The sequence below is a fragment of the Zonotrichia albicollis genome, chromosome 30, assembly GCF_047830755.1.
Source record: "Zonotrichia albicollis isolate bZonAlb1 chromosome 30, bZonAlb1.hap1, whole genome shotgun sequence".
Taxonomy (NCBI): Eukaryota; Metazoa; Chordata; class Aves; order Passeriformes; family Passerellidae; genus Zonotrichia; species Zonotrichia albicollis.
The window spans coordinates 5,336,622-5,351,064 of NC_133848.1; the positions used below are offsets into that span (position 1 = coordinate 5,336,622).

The 14,443-nt window shown below is 56.9% G+C and overlaps 1 protein-coding gene across 10 annotated transcripts in view; it reads left to right on the plus strand.

The window, feature by feature from the left end:
• Positions 1-12,753, plus strand: part of ITGA10 (integrin subunit alpha 10) — a 35,963-nt gene extending 23,210 nt beyond the window's left edge. For 2 of the 10 annotated variants that reach the window (XM_074529435.1, XM_074529436.1), the window contains exons 16-30: positions 520-689; positions 1,722-1,864; positions 2,907-3,017; positions 3,111-3,196; positions 3,275-3,416; positions 4,360-4,452; positions 5,170-5,246; positions 5,641-5,724; positions 5,831-5,915; positions 6,991-7,104; positions 7,189-7,263; positions 8,770-8,883; positions 9,736-9,828; positions 11,245-11,358; positions 12,560-12,753. In XM_074529435.1, coding sequence (XP_074385536.1) covers positions 520-689; positions 1,722-1,864; positions 2,907-3,017; positions 3,111-3,196; positions 3,275-3,416; positions 4,360-4,452; positions 5,170-5,246; positions 5,641-5,724; positions 5,831-5,915; positions 6,991-7,104; positions 7,189-7,263; positions 8,770-8,883; positions 9,736-9,828; positions 11,245-11,358; positions 12,560-12,625 — 1,567 coding nt within the window. In that variant the 3' untranslated portion in view covers positions 12,626-12,753. The remainder of the gene's footprint in view (positions 1-519; positions 690-1,721; positions 1,865-2,906; positions 3,018-3,110; positions 3,197-3,274; positions 3,417-4,359; positions 4,453-5,169; positions 5,247-5,640; positions 5,725-5,830; positions 5,916-6,990; positions 7,105-7,188; positions 7,264-8,769; positions 8,884-9,735; positions 9,829-11,244; positions 11,359-12,559) is intronic. The other 8 variants (XM_074529438.1, XM_074529437.1, XM_074529440.1 and 5 more) reach the window with 8 other exon arrangements.
• The last annotated feature ends 1,690 nt before the right edge of the window (positions 12,754-14,443 follow it).

The following is a 14,443-nucleotide window of genomic DNA, read 5'->3' on the forward strand; positions in this document are numbered from 1 at the left end:
GACACCTTGGGAATGGGGACGTGGAGAGGGGACAGGGACATGGAGAGGGGACAGAGACACCCTGGGAATAGGGACATGGAGAAAGGACAAGGACATAGAGAAAGGACAGGGACACCCTGGGAATAGGGACAGGGACACCCCAGGAATGGGGACAGGGAGAAGGGACAGGGACATGGAGAAGGACAGGGACACCTTGGGAATGGGGACGTGGAGAGGGACAGGGACACCCCAGGAATGGGAACAGGGACACCTCGAGAATGGGGACAGGGACATAGAGAAATATGGGGACACCCTGGGAATGGGGACAGGAACATGGAGAAAGGACAGGGACACTCCGGGAATGGGGACATGGAGATGTACAAGGACACCCTGAGAACAGGGACATGTGGCCTCAGTTTCCCCTTGTGAGAACCTGGGATGCTCCCAGGACTCTCCTAGAGCTCTCCACGCCTCAGCCCAGACCCAGGGCAGGCTGTCCCTGTCCCCAGGCTGACGTGCCCGGTGTCGCCGTGCCCGCAGCTCCCGCTGGATCCTGCAGGTGGCCGCGGCCGTGTCGGTGGAGCCGGCGGCCGTCAGCGTCACCCGGCGGAACTGCCGGCGCGGCGGCTCCGGGGCCGTGTGCCTGCGCGCCCGCCTCTGCTTCCGCGCCCAGAGCCGCGCCCGGAGCGCCCCCCCGGGCATGGATGTGGGTGAGTGCGGGCCTGGGGGCTGCGGGCTCCGGGGGGTGGGCCTGGAGCTGCCCAGAAACGTCCCTGAGCATCCCAAAGGGTCCTGGAGCCACCCAAAGGGTCCTGGGGCATCCCAGACCATCCCAAAGGGTCCTAGGAGTGTTCTTGGAGCAGCCCAGAAACGTCCCAGAGCATCCCAAAGGGTCCTGGAGCCACCCAAAGGGTCCTGGGGCATCCCAGAGCATCCCAAAGGGTCCTAGGAGTGTCCTTGGAGCAGCCCAGAAACGTCCCTGGGCATCCCAAAGGGTCCTGGGAGTGTCCTTGGAGCAGCCCAGAAACGTCCCAGAGCATCCCAAAGGGTCCTGGAGCATCCCAGAGTATCCCAAAGGGTCCTGGACCAACCCAAGGGATCTTGGAATGTTCTAGGAACGTTCCTGGAGCATCCCAAAGGGTCTTGGGAGTGTCCTTGGAGCACTCCAGAAACATCCCAGAGCATCCCAGAGGGTCCTGGAGCAACCCAGAGGGTCCTGAGAGCGTCTCTGGAGCATCCCTGGCTGGGTGGGGAGAACCCCAGAGCATCCTTGGAGCATCCCAAAGGGTCCTGGAGCCACCCAAAGGGTCTTGGAGCCTTCCAGGAACATTCCTGGAGCATCCCAAAGGGTCCTGGAGCCACCCAAAGGGTCCTGGGGCATCCCAGAGCATCCCAAAGGGTCCTGGAGCCTTCCAGAAACATTCCTGGAGATCCCAAAGAGTCATGGGAATGTCCTTGGAACATCTCTGGCTGGTTGGGGAGCACCCCAGAAACATTCCCAGAGCATCCCAAAGGGTCCTGGAGCATCCCAGAGTATCCCAAAGGGTCCTGGAGCAACCCAAAGGATCTTGGAGCCTTCCAGGAACATTCCTGGAGCATCCCAAAGGCTCCTGGAGTGCAGGAGCAGCCTACACTGCTTCTGGCAGTGTCCCTGGAGCATCCCCGGGTTTCCCCGAGTCCCTCCCACCAGAGCAGTCCCTGTCCCGCTGCTCTCCCGGCCCTGACCCGCCCCTGTCCCGCAGCTCTCCGGTACAACGCGTCCCTGGAGGAGCGGGGCCCGGGATCCCGAGCCGCCTTCGACTCCGGTGCCCGCCGGCTGCTGCAGCGCCGCGTGGAGCTCCTGCTGGGCCGGCAGAGCTGCACCCGCATCCCCTTCCACGTCCTGGTCAGTCCCGGGGCTCCTCCCAGCCCTCAGGGGCTCCTCCTGGCCCTCGGGGGGCTCCTCCTGGTCCGGGGGCTCCTCCCGGCCCTCACGGGCTCCTCCCGGCCCTCGGGGGGCTCCTCCCGGCCCTCAGGGGCCCCTCCCTGCCCTCATGGGTTCCTCCCGGCCCTCATGGGCACCTCCTGGCCCTCGGGACTCCTCCCGGCCCTCATGGGTTCCTCCCGGCCCTCAGGGGCCCCTCCCGGCCTCCTCCCGGCCCTCATGGGCTCCTCCCGGCCTCCTCCCGGCCCTCACGGGCTCCTCCCGGCCCTCAGGGACTCCTCCCGGCCCTCGGGGGGCTCCTCCCGGCCCTCAGGGGGCTCCTCCCGGCCCTCATGGGCTCCTCCCGGCCCTCAGGGGGCCTCTCCCGGCCCTCATGGGTTTCTCCCGGCCCTCAGGGGGCTCCTCCCGGCCCTCAGGGGCTCCTCCCGGCCCTCACGGGTTCCTCCGGGCCCTCAGGGGCTCCTCCTGGTCCTGGGGCTCCTCCCGGCCCTCATGGGCTCCTCCCGGCCCTCGGGGGGCTCCTCCCGGCCCTCATGGGCTCCTCCCGGCCCTCATGGGCTCCTCCCGGCTCTCAGGGGCTCCTCCCGGCCCTCATGGGCTCCTCCCGGCCCTCACGGGGTCCTCCCGGCCCTCACGGGGTCCTCCCGGCCCTCAGGGGCTCCTCCCGGCCCTCATGGGCTCCTCCCGGCCCTCAGGGGCTCCTCCTGGTCCCGGGACTCCTCCCGGCCGTCATGGGCTCCTCCCGGCCCTCAAGGGCCCCTCCCAGCCCTCACGGGCCCCTCCCAGCCCTTACGGGCCCCTCCCGGCCCTCAGGGGGCTCTTCCCGGCCCTCATGGGCTCCTCCCGGCCCTCATGGGCTCCTCCTGGCCCTCAGGGGCTCCTCTCGGCCCTCATGGGCTCTTCCTGGCCCTCAGGGGCTCCTCCCGGCTCTCGGGGGGCTCCTCCCAGCCCCATTCCCGGGGTCCAGCCCGCGTGAGGCTGACGGGACCCCCCGTTTGTGCAGGACACCTCGGATTACCTGCGGCCCCTCAGCCTCAGCCTCACCTGGGCACTGGATGAGGCCGCCAGCGGCTCCGTGCTGGATGAGGCGTCTCCCACCTCCCTTCACAAACTGGTGCGTACTGGAGGGGTGTGCTTGGGCACTGGGATCGCCCCTGGGCACTGGGATCACATCGGGATCACACCAGGATCCCCTGTCTCCTTCCAGATCCCGTTTTTCAAGGATTGCGGCGACGACGACGAGTGCGTCACCGACCTGGTGCTCAAGGCCACCACGGACATCGTGGGCTCCAGGTAGCCCTGGTGTCCCCCCCGTGTCCCCATGGTGTCCCTGGGATGCCAGCAGCACCCTGTGACCCCCCTGGCCCCCAGGCAGAGCCCCCACGTCCTGAGGAAGGGCCGGAGGAGGATGCTGGTGGAGGTGGAGCTGGAGAACCGCAAGGAGAATGCCTACAACGCCAGCCTGTGGCTACAGCTGCCTGGGAACCTCCACTTCTCCAGCCTCGTGCTCCAGGTACAGCCTGGGGGAGCCCAGATCCCTGAGGAACCCCACCAAGTGCCTGAGGAGCCCCTTCAAACTGTCCCACCAAATCCCTGAGGAGCCCTACCAAGCTCCTGAGGAACCCCTTCAAACTGTCCCACCAAATCCATGAGGAGCCCTACCAAGCTCCTGAGGAACCCCTTCAAAATGTCCCATCAAATCCCTGAGGAACCCCTCCAAAATTTCCACCAAGTACATGAGGACCTCATCCAAATTCTCCACCAAATCCATGAGGAGCTCCTCCAAAATGTTCTACCAAATCTATGAGGAGCTCCTCCAAACTGTCCTACCAAATTCCTGAGTAACTCTCCCAAACTGTCCCACCAAATCCATGAGGAGCCCCTCCAAACTCTGCCATCAAATCCTTGAGGAGCTCCTCCAAACTGTTCTACCAAATCTATGAGGAGCTCCTCCAAACTGTCCCACTAAATTTGTGAGGAGCCCCTCCTGACTGTCCCACCAAATCCCTGAGGAGCTCCCCCAAAATGTCCCACTAAGTGCATGAGGAGCTCCTCCAAACTCCCCCACCGGGGTAAAGATGGAGCCCCAGGCCTTTGGAGAACGTCTGGGTCATTCTTGTCCTAACCCGTTGCTGGTGGGATGGGTTGGAGTCCATTGGGTCCCCAAACCCATTTCCCCATTTTAAGAGGGTCGGGGGGGGTCCATGGTGTCCCCAACCTCTCCCAGGTGGCATTTGGGGCTCCATGGTGTTCCCAACCTATTCCATGTGGGACATAGGGGTCCATGGTGTCCTCAACCTAATCCATGGAGCATCTGAGGCTCCATGGTGTCCCCAGCTCCTCCCAGGTGTCAGATCACGTTCTGTTGGTCCCCCGTGGCCCCCAGGGCTCCATTGCTGTCACCTCCTGGTGTCCCCAGCCCCTCAGCTCTATGTCCCCGTGGTGTCCCCCCGCAGGAGCCCAGCTCGGTGAAGTTGGAGTGCTCGGCCCTGGGGGGGCAGCGGCGGCGCTGCAGCGTGGGGTACCCCGTGTTCCGCTCGCAGGCCAAGGTGAGACCCCGAGAGACCCCGGGGAACCCCCGAGAGACCCCTGGGGAACGCCCAGGGAACCCCCAGGGAACGCCCCCTTCCCCAGCCTTGTGCTCCAGGTACAGCCTGGGGGCAACCCAGATCCCTGAGGAGCATCTCCAAAATGTCCCACCAAATCCATGAGGAGCCCATCCAAACTCTTCGCCAAATCCCTGAGGAGCTCCTTCAAAATGTCCCACCAAATCCATGAGGAATCCCTCCAAACTGTCCCACCAGATCCCTCCAAACTGTCCCACCAAATCCATGAGGAGCCCATCCAAACTCTTTGCCAAATCCTTGAGGAGTTCCTCCAAACTCTCCGCCAAGTCCCTGAGGAGCTCCTTCAAAATGTCCCACCAAATCCATGAGGAATCCCTCCAAATTGTCCTACCAAATCCATGAGGAGCCCATCCAAACTCTCCAGCAAATCCCTGAGGAGTTCCTCCAGTCTCTCCCACCAAATCCCTGAGGAGCTCCTTCAAAATGTCCCACCAAATCCCTGAGGAGCTCCTCCAGATTCTCCACCAAATTCTTGAGAAACCCCTCCAAACTCTCCTACCAAATCCCTCCAAACTCTCCACCAAATCCTTGAGGATCTCCTCCAAACTGTCCCACCCAATCCCCGAGGAGGATCCCTGTCCCCCAAACCCCCTGGGTGCCCCCCAAACCCCCTAGACCCCCCAACCCCCTGACCCCCAGGTGTCCTTCACGCTGGAGCTGGAGTTCAGCTGCTCCGTCCTGCGGGACCGCGCCGAGCTCACGCTCAGGGCCACCAGGTGAGGGCTGAGGGGCGGGGCTGAGCCCTGGGGGGGCGGGGCTGAGCCCTGAGGGGCGGGGCTGAGCCATGGGGGGCAGGGCTGAGCCCTGAGGGGCGGGGCTGAGCCCTGGGGGGGCGGGGCTGAGCCCTGAGGGGCAGGGCTGAGCCCTGGGGGGCGGGGCTGAGCCCTGAGGGGCAGGGCTGAGCCCTGGGGGGGCGGGGCTGAGCCCTGGGGGGGCGGGGCTGAGCCCTGGGGGGGCGGGGCTGAGCCCTGGGGGGCGGGGCTGAGCCCTGAGGGGCGGGGCTGAGCCCTGGGGGGCGGGGCTGAGCCCTGGGGGGGCGGAGCCACACCCAGGGGGCGTGGCCGGAATTTGGGGACACTCCTGAGTGTCCCCCCCACACCCCCCATGCAGTGACAGCAGGGAGGTGACACCGCAGGACAACGTGGTGGAGCTGTCGGTGCCCATCCGCTACGAGGCCAACGTGTTCCTGTCCAGGTGGGGCTGGGGGCGTCGGGGACACCCCAAAATACCGACCTGCACAGTGGGGGGGGGTCAGGGAGGGGACACCCACCGTGGGTGTGACCCCTCCGTGTCCCCCCAGTGCCACCAACCTGCCCCGCTATGAGCTGCAACCCCTGGGCACCTTCAGCTCCAGCCCCGGCCCCGAGTTCACCACCACGCTCAAGGTGAGATGAGGAGGATGATGATGATGATGATGGTTGGGCGGGGGAGTGGTCTGGGGGGGTCCCAAGGGCCTTTGGTGGACAGGGATGCTCCTCAGGGATTTGGTGGGACATTTTGGAGGGGTTCCTCAGGGACTTGGTAGGACAGTTTGGAGGAGCTCCTCAAGGATTTGGCAGGAGAGTTTGGAGAGGTTCCTCAGGGATTGAGTGGGACATTTTGGAGATCCTCCTCGTGGACTTGGTAGGACATTTTAGAAGGATTTGGTGGTGAGTTAGGAGAAGGCTCCTCAGGGTTTTGGTGGGACATTTTGGAGGAGCTCCTCATGGATTTGATGGGACAGTTTGAAGGGATTTGGTGGGACACTTTGGAGGAGCTCCTCATGGATTTGGTGTGACATATTGGAAATGCTCCTCAGGGATTTGGAGCTGCTCCTCATGGCTTTGGTGGGACAGTTTGGAGATGCTCCTCAGGGATTTGGTGGAACTCCCCAGGATTTTGGAGGGACATTTTGGAGAAGCTCCTCAGGGATTTGATGGGACAATTTGGAGGAGCTCCTCAAGGATTTGGTAGAAAGTTCGGAGATGCTCCTCAAGGATTTGGTGGGACAGTTTGGAGGGATTTAGCGGGACATTTTGGAGGAGCTCCTTGGGGATTTGATGGGACAGTTTGGAGATGCTCTTCAGGGATTTGGTGGGACAGTTTGAGATGCTCCTCATGGTTGTGGTGGGACATTTGGAGATGCTCCCCATGGTTTTGGTGGGACAGTTTGGAGATGCTCCTCATGGCTTTGGTGGGACATGTTGAGATGCTCCCCATGGTTGTGGTGGGACAATTTGAGATGCTCCCCATGGCTTTGGTGGGACAATTTGGAGGAGCTCCTCATGGCTTTGGTGGGACAATTTGAGATGCTCCTCATGGCTTTGATGGGACATTTTGGAGATGCTCCTCATGGTTTTGGTGGGACAATTTGAGATGCTCCTCATGGCTTTGGTGGGACATTTTGGAGCTGCTCCTCATGGCTTTGGTGGGACAGTTTGAGATGCTCCTCATGGCTCACCTTGCCCCCTCCCCACCCAGGTGCAGAATTTGGGGTGCCACCCCCTGCAGAACCTCACCCTGCACGTGGCCCTGCCCGCCCTGGGCCCCCGCGGCGCCCCCATCCTGTCTGTCACCGAGCTCCTGGCTGCCAATGTGGGTCTGGGGGACACCTGGGGGGGGCTCGGGGGGGTCCCCCCTGTGCTGGTGCCCCCTGACCCCCCCCTGTGCCCCCCCCAGGCCTCCTGCAGGCTGCACCCCCCCAGCGAGGGCACCCCGGTGCCCCCCGAGGAGCTGCGGCACAGCGAGAGGCTGGTAGGGCTGGGCGGGACCCCAAAACTCCAGGGGGGTCCCCAAAACTCCAGAGGGGTCCCCAGAACTCCAGAGGGGTCCACAAAAATTCAGGGGGTCCCCAGAACTCCAGGGGGGTTCAAGGGGGTCCACAAAACTCCAGGGGGGTCCCAAAACTTGAGAGGGTCCCCAGAACTCCAGGGGGGTCCACAAAAAATTCAGGGGGTCCCTAAAATTCCAGGGGGGTTCAAGGGGGTCCACAAAACTCCAGGGGGGTCCCAAAACTTGAGAGGGTCCCCAGAACTCCAGGGGGGGTCCACAAAAACTTCAGGGGGGTCCCTAAAATTCCAGGGGGACTCAAGGGGGTCCCCAAAACTCCAGAAGGGTTCAGGGGGAGTCTCAAAACTCCAGGGGGTCCCCAAAGCTCCAGAGGGGTCCACAAAAACTTCAGGGGGGTCCCTAAAATTACAGGGGGGTTCAAAGGGGTCCCCAAAACTCCAGGAGGGTCCCCAAAGTTCCAGAGGGGTCCCCAAAGTTCCAGAGGGGTCCACAAAACTCCAGGGGGGTCCCCAGAACTCCAGAGAGGTCCCCAGAAACTCCAGGGGGGTCCCCAAAGCTCCAGGGGGGTCCCAAAACTTGAGAGGGTCCCCAGAACTCCAGAGGGGTCCCCAGAAACTCCCAGGAGGTTCAGGGGGCATCCCCAAAAATCCAGAGAGGTTCAGGGGGGATCCCCAAAACTCTGGGGATTTTGGGGGAGTTCAAGGGGGATCCCCACCCCATCCCAGGGGATTTGGGGGCTTCAGGGGGGGTCCCCACTATTTCCAGGGGATTTGGGGGGTTCAGGGGGGATCTTCACCCCACCGCGGGTGTTTTGGGGGGTTCAGGGTGGTCCCTACCACTCCCAGGGGATTTGGGGGGGTTCAGGGTGGTCTCTACCATTCCCGGGGGGGGTTCAGGGTGGTCCCTACCATTCCCAGGGGATTTGGGGGGGTTCAGGGTGGTCTCTACCATTCCCAGGGGGTGTTCAGGGTGGTCCCTACCATTCCCAGGGGGGGGTTCAGGGTGGTCTCTACCATTCCCAGGGGATTGGGGGGGGTTCAGGGTGGTCCCTACCATTCCTAGGGGGTGTTCAGGGTGGTCTCTAGCATTCCCAGGGGATTTGGGGGGGTTCAGGGTGGTCTCTACCATTCCCAGGGAATTTGGGGGGGTTCAGGGTGGTCTCTACCATTCCCAGGGGATTTGGGGGGGGGTTCAGGGTGGTCCCTTCCATTCCCAAGGGGGTTCAGGGTGGTCTCTACCATTCCCAGGGGGGGTTCAGGGTGGTCTCTACCACTCCCAGGGGATTTGGGGGGGTTCAGGGTGGTCCCTACCATTCCCGGGGGGGGTTCAGGGTGGTCTCTACCATTCCCAGGGGATTTGGGGGGGGGTTCAGGGTGGTCCCTACCATTCCCAGGGTATTTGGGGGGGTTCAGGGGGGTCTCCCCCCCACCCCGGGTGTTTCGGGGGCTCCCCGGTGTTTGTGCCCCCCAGGATTGCTCCCGCAGCCGCTGCCGGGGGCTGAGCTGCAGCCTGGCCAGGCTGGGCCGGGGCGGGGGCGCCTCCATCGAGCTCCGGCAGAGGCTGCACGAGAGCTCCTTCAGCGGGGTGAGGATTTAATAGAATTGAATAAATTCTGTTAAATAGATTAAAGTAAAAAAAAAAAAAAAAAAAAAAAAAAGGAAAAAAAAATTGGGATTATTTTTATTTTTTTTATAAGAATTATCATTTTAAAATATTATTTTAAAAATTAATTTTATCATTGTATTTACTTCTATTACATTACATTTTATTGTTTTTTTAATTCTGTTATTGTATTTCATTTTTATTTAATGTAATTATTGTATTTAATTTTTTTTTAGTTTTAATTTTGTGTTAATGTATTTTATTATTATTTTATTGAATTTTATCATTAGTTTATTTTATTGTTTTATCTTATTAAATGTTTATTAAATGTTTATTTTTTAAATGCTTTTTTATTATTTTTTTAACTTCTTATAAAATTTAACTTCATTAAATGTTGTTATTATTGTATTTAATTTTATCATTGCTTTATTTAATTTTATTATTAGTTTATTTTACGTTACTATCGTATTTAAATTTATTATTTTAATTAATTTTGTTATTAGTTTATTTAATATTATTGTACTTAATTTTATTACTTTATTGAATTTTATTATTATTTTATTTCATATTATTCTTGTAGTTAAGTTTACCACTATTATATTTAACTCCACTTAATTTTACTATTATTTTATTTAATTTGGTTTTTTTAAACTTTATTATTATTGTATTTAATTTTGTTATTATTCTATTTAACTCTAATATTATTTTATTTAATTTTACTAATTTTTTATTTAATTTTAGTATTATTTTATTGAATTTTACTATTATTTTTATTGAATTTTACTATTATTTAATTGAATTTTATGATGTTTGTGGTTCCCTTTCCCACCCCAGGTGAAGTTCAGGAGCCTGAGGATCGTCAGCAGTGTCAGCCTGGGGGTCCATGGGGGGCTCTTTGTGCTGGAGGAGGGGGCTCAGCACAGGGAGGTGGGACCCCCAAAATTCCCCATTTCCCCCCCAAATTCCATTTCCCCTCCTCAATCCTTTCTTTCCCCCTAAATTCCCATTTTTCCCCCCCAAATTCCCATTTTTTCACCCCAAATCCCCCTAAATTCCCCATTTTTCCCCCCTAAATTCCCATTTTTTCACCCCAAATTTCCCCCCTAAATTCCCCATTTTTCCCCTCCCCAAATTCCTTTTTTCCCACCTCTCAATCCTGGTTTTCTCCCCCAAATTCCCTGTGTCCCCTCCATCCCCATATTTTCCCCCAAATTCCCATTTTTCCTCCCCGAATTTCCCATTTCCCCCCTCAATCCCAATTCCCCCAAATTCCCCATTTCCCCCCCCCAAATTCCCCATTTCTCACCCCAATCCTGTTCTTCCCCCCAAATTCCCTATTTTTGCCCCCAAATCCCCATTTTTCTCCCCCAAATTCCCATTTTTCCCCCAAATCTCCACTTTTCTCCCCCAAATCCCCATTTTTTCACCCTAAATCCCCATTTCCCCCCAAATCCCCATTTTCCCCCCCAAATCCCCATTTTTCTCCCTAAATTCCCATTTTTTCACCCTAAATCCCCCTTTCCCTCCTAAATTCCCCATTTCCCCCCGCTAAATTCCCATTTATTCACCCCAAATCCCCCCAAATTCCCTATTTTTCCCCCCCAAGTTCCCATTTTTTCACCCCAAATCCCCCTAAATCCCCATTTTTCCTCCCTAAATTCCCATTTTTCACCCCAAATTTTCCCCCCTAAATTCCCCATTTTTCCCCCTAAATCCCCATTTCCCCCCAAAATCCCATTTTTCCCCCCCTAAGTCCCCATTTTTCCTCCCTAAATTCCCATTTTTTCACCCCAAATCCCCCTAAATTCCCCATTTTCTTTCCCCAAATCCCCATTTTCCCTCCCTAAATCTCCATTTTCCCCCCTAAATCCCCATTTTCCCCCCCAAATTCCCATTTTCCCTCCCTAAATCCCCATTTTCCCCCCCAAATTCCCATTTCCCCCCCTAAATCCCCATTTTTCCCCCCAAATCCCCATTTTTATCCCCATTTTTCCCCCCAAATTCCCATTTTTATCCCATTTTTCCCCCCTAAATCCCCATTTTTCCCCCCTAAATTCCTATTTTTTCACCCCAAATTTTCCCCCCTAAATTCCCCATTTTTCCCCCAAATCCCCATTTTCCCCCCCAAATCCCCATTTTTGCCCCCCAAATCCCCATTTTTATCCCCATTTTCCCCCCAAATCCCCATTTTTATCCCCATTTTCCCCCCAAATCCCCATTTTTATCCCCATTTTCCCTCCCTAAATTCCCATTTCCCCCCCAAATCCCCATTTTCCCTCCCTAAATCCCCATTTTCCCCCCAAATTCCCATTTTTATCCCATTTTCCCCCGTTCCGTCCCCAGCTGCTGCTGGAGCTGCTGCGCTCGCGGCGCCCCCCGGTGTCGCTGTGGATCCTGGGGGGCAGCGCCCTGGGGGGGCTCCTGCTGCTGGCACTGCTGAGCCTCGGCCTCTGGAGGGTGAGGGGCACCGGGGGGGCACCCAGGGGGGCACCCAGGGGGGCACGGTGGCACCCAGGGGTCACACAAAGGGCGGCATCGAGGGGTGACACCGAGGGAGGGGGCACGGTGGCACTGAGGGGACAATGGGGACAGTGGGGACAATGGGGGGGACACTGGGGGGTGGCACCAAGGGGGGCACGGTGGCACCCAGGGGTCACACAAAGGGCGGCACCGAGGGGTGACACCGAGGGGACAATGGGGACACCCAGGGAGGGCACGGTGGCACTGAGGGGTGACATCGAGGGGGGCATCAAGGGGTCCCACTGAGGGGGGGCATGGTGGGACCAAGGGGTGACACTGAGGGAGGGGGCACCAAGGGGTCACACAAAGGGGGGGCTCCAAGGGGTGACACCGATGGGAGGGGACATGGTGGCACTGAGGGGACAATGGGGACAATGGGGGGGGGGGGGGCACTGAGGGAGGGCACGGTGGCACCTTGGGGTGACACTGAGGTGGGGGCATGGTGGCACTGAGAGGTGACATTAAGGTAGGGGTATGGTGTCACCTTGGGGAGGGTTCAGATGCCACCTGGGCAGGGTGGGGGGCCATGGTGGCACCTTGGGAGGGTGACAGTGTCACCCCCAGGGTGAGGGATGGGTCAATGTCACCCCAAGGTGCCACTGTGCCCTCCCTCAGTGTCACCCTCTATGTCCCCTTGGTGTCACCCCAAGGTGCCAAAGTGCCACCATGTCCTCTCCCCTTGATGTCACCCCAAGGTGCCAAAGTGCCCCCCTTCAGTGTCACCCTTCGATGCCCTCCTTGGTGCCACCACGCTCCCCCCTTGGTGTCACCCCTCAGTGCCCCTGCTCTGTGCCACCACCATGCCTCTCCCTCAGTGTCACCCCAAGGTGCCACCGTGCCCCCTCCCCTCGGTGTCACCCCCTGGTGGCACCGTGTCCTCTCCCCTTGATGTCACCCCAAGGTGTCACCAGTGTCACCTTGGGAGGGTGGCAGTGTCACCCCCAGGGTGAGGGATGGGTCAATGTCACCCCAAGGTGCCACTGTGCCCTCCCTCAGTGTCACCCTCTATGCTCCCCTCAGTGTCACCCCAAGGTGCCAAAGTGCCACCATGTCCTCTCCCCTTGCTGTCACCCCAAGGTGTCACCAGTGTCACCTTGGGAGGTCACAATGTCACCCCCATTCCCATTCCCATTCCCAGCTGGGATTCTTCTCCCACCCGAAGCCCTCCCAGGAGGAGGAGGAGGAGGAGGATGAAGAGCACTGAGCGAGGGGACAGCGCTGCGGTGGCACCAGGACACCCAGCAATGTCCCCGAGGGTCCCATCCCGGGGTCTGGGGTCCCTGCAGGGACCGGGGGGAATCTGGGAGAGGGAAAAGTGGGAAGGGATGGGAATGGATGGGAATGGATGGGATGGGATGGGATGGGATGGGAACAATGGGATGGGATGGGATGGGAATGGATGGGATGGGATGGGATGGGATGGGATGGGATGGGATGGGATGGGATGGGAATGGATGGGATGGGATGGGATGGGATGGGATGGGATGGGATGGGATGGGATGGGATGGGATGGGATGGGATGGGATGGGATGGGATGGGATGGGATGGGATGGGAATGGATGGAGCAGCTCCAGCAATAAAGCTCCAGCCTGTGGAACTGGGAGCGGGAATTCTCCTTCATCCAGGGGGGAAACCTGGAATTATCCCAAATGTAACACAGAGGGAGAAGGAGACCCAAATCCCAGCCCCCCACTCAAATCCAGGTTAAATTCGGGATTTTGAGGATCAGGAATCTTGGAATTCCTCATTTCCAGCAGGATGTGGAAAAGGGAAGAAGTGGAAATGATTCCCTCCAGAAATCCCCATTATCAGGGGGGATGGATAAAAGAGAAAAAACCTGGAATTACCCCAAATGCAACACAGAGGGAGGGGGAGATCCAAATCCCAGCCCTCACTCAAATCCAGGATTTTGAGGATCAGGAATTTTCCACCCTGATTTCCAGATCATCTGGGAGCAGGAATTCTTCTTTCAGGGGGGAAAAAACCTGGAATTATCCCAAATGGAACACAGAGGGAGGGGGAGATCCAAATCCCAGCCCTCACTCAAATCCAGGCTCAAATCAAGGTCAAATCCAGGATTTTGAGGATCAGGAATCTTGGAATTCCTGATTTCCAGCAGGATGTGGAAAAGGGAAGAAGTGGAAATGATTCCCTCCAGAAATCCCCATTGTCAGGGGAGCTGGATCAGAGAGAAAATCCCTGGAATTATCCCAAATGGAACACAGAGGGAGGGGGAGACCCAAATCCCAGCCCCTCACCCAAATCCAGGATTTTGAGGATCAGGAATCAGGATTGGGGTGTCCGTGGTCCCACAGGAGGTGTTTGGATCTCCTCCTTTGGGGACAAATTCAGCAAATCAGGGTTTTCCTTCCCAAAAAAAGCTTTTTCTGAGCTGATTTCTGCCCTCACTCATCCCAAGCTCCTTCCTCCCTTTCCCAGCTCCAGGGATGAGTTGGGAATGGGGATTTATTGGGAATGGGGATTTATTGAGAAAGGGAATTCTTTGGGAATGGGAATTCATTAATTGAGAAAAGGAATTCACTGAGAAAGGGAATTCATTGGGAACGGGAATTCTTCGAGAAGGGAATTCATTAATTGAGAAAGGGAATTAATTGGGAAAGGGAATTAATTGGGAAAGGGAATTCATTCTTTGAGAATGGGAATTCTTTGGGAAAGGGAATTCATTAATTGGGAAAGGGAATTCATTAATTGAGAATGGGAATTCATTAATTGAGAAAGGGAATTAATTCATTGAGAAAGGGGATTCTTTGAGAAAGGGAATTCATTGGGAATGGGAATTCACTGAGAAAGGGAATTAATTCATTGAGAAAGGGAATTCATTAATTGAGAATGGGAATTCTTTAATTGAGAAAGGGAATTCTTTGAGAAAGGGAATTCACCGAAAAAGGGAATTCATTAATTGAGAATGGGAATTCTTTGAGAAAGGGAATTAATTCTTTGAGAAAGGGAATTAATTAATTGAGAAAGGGAATTCTTTAATTGAGAAAGGGAATTCTTTGAG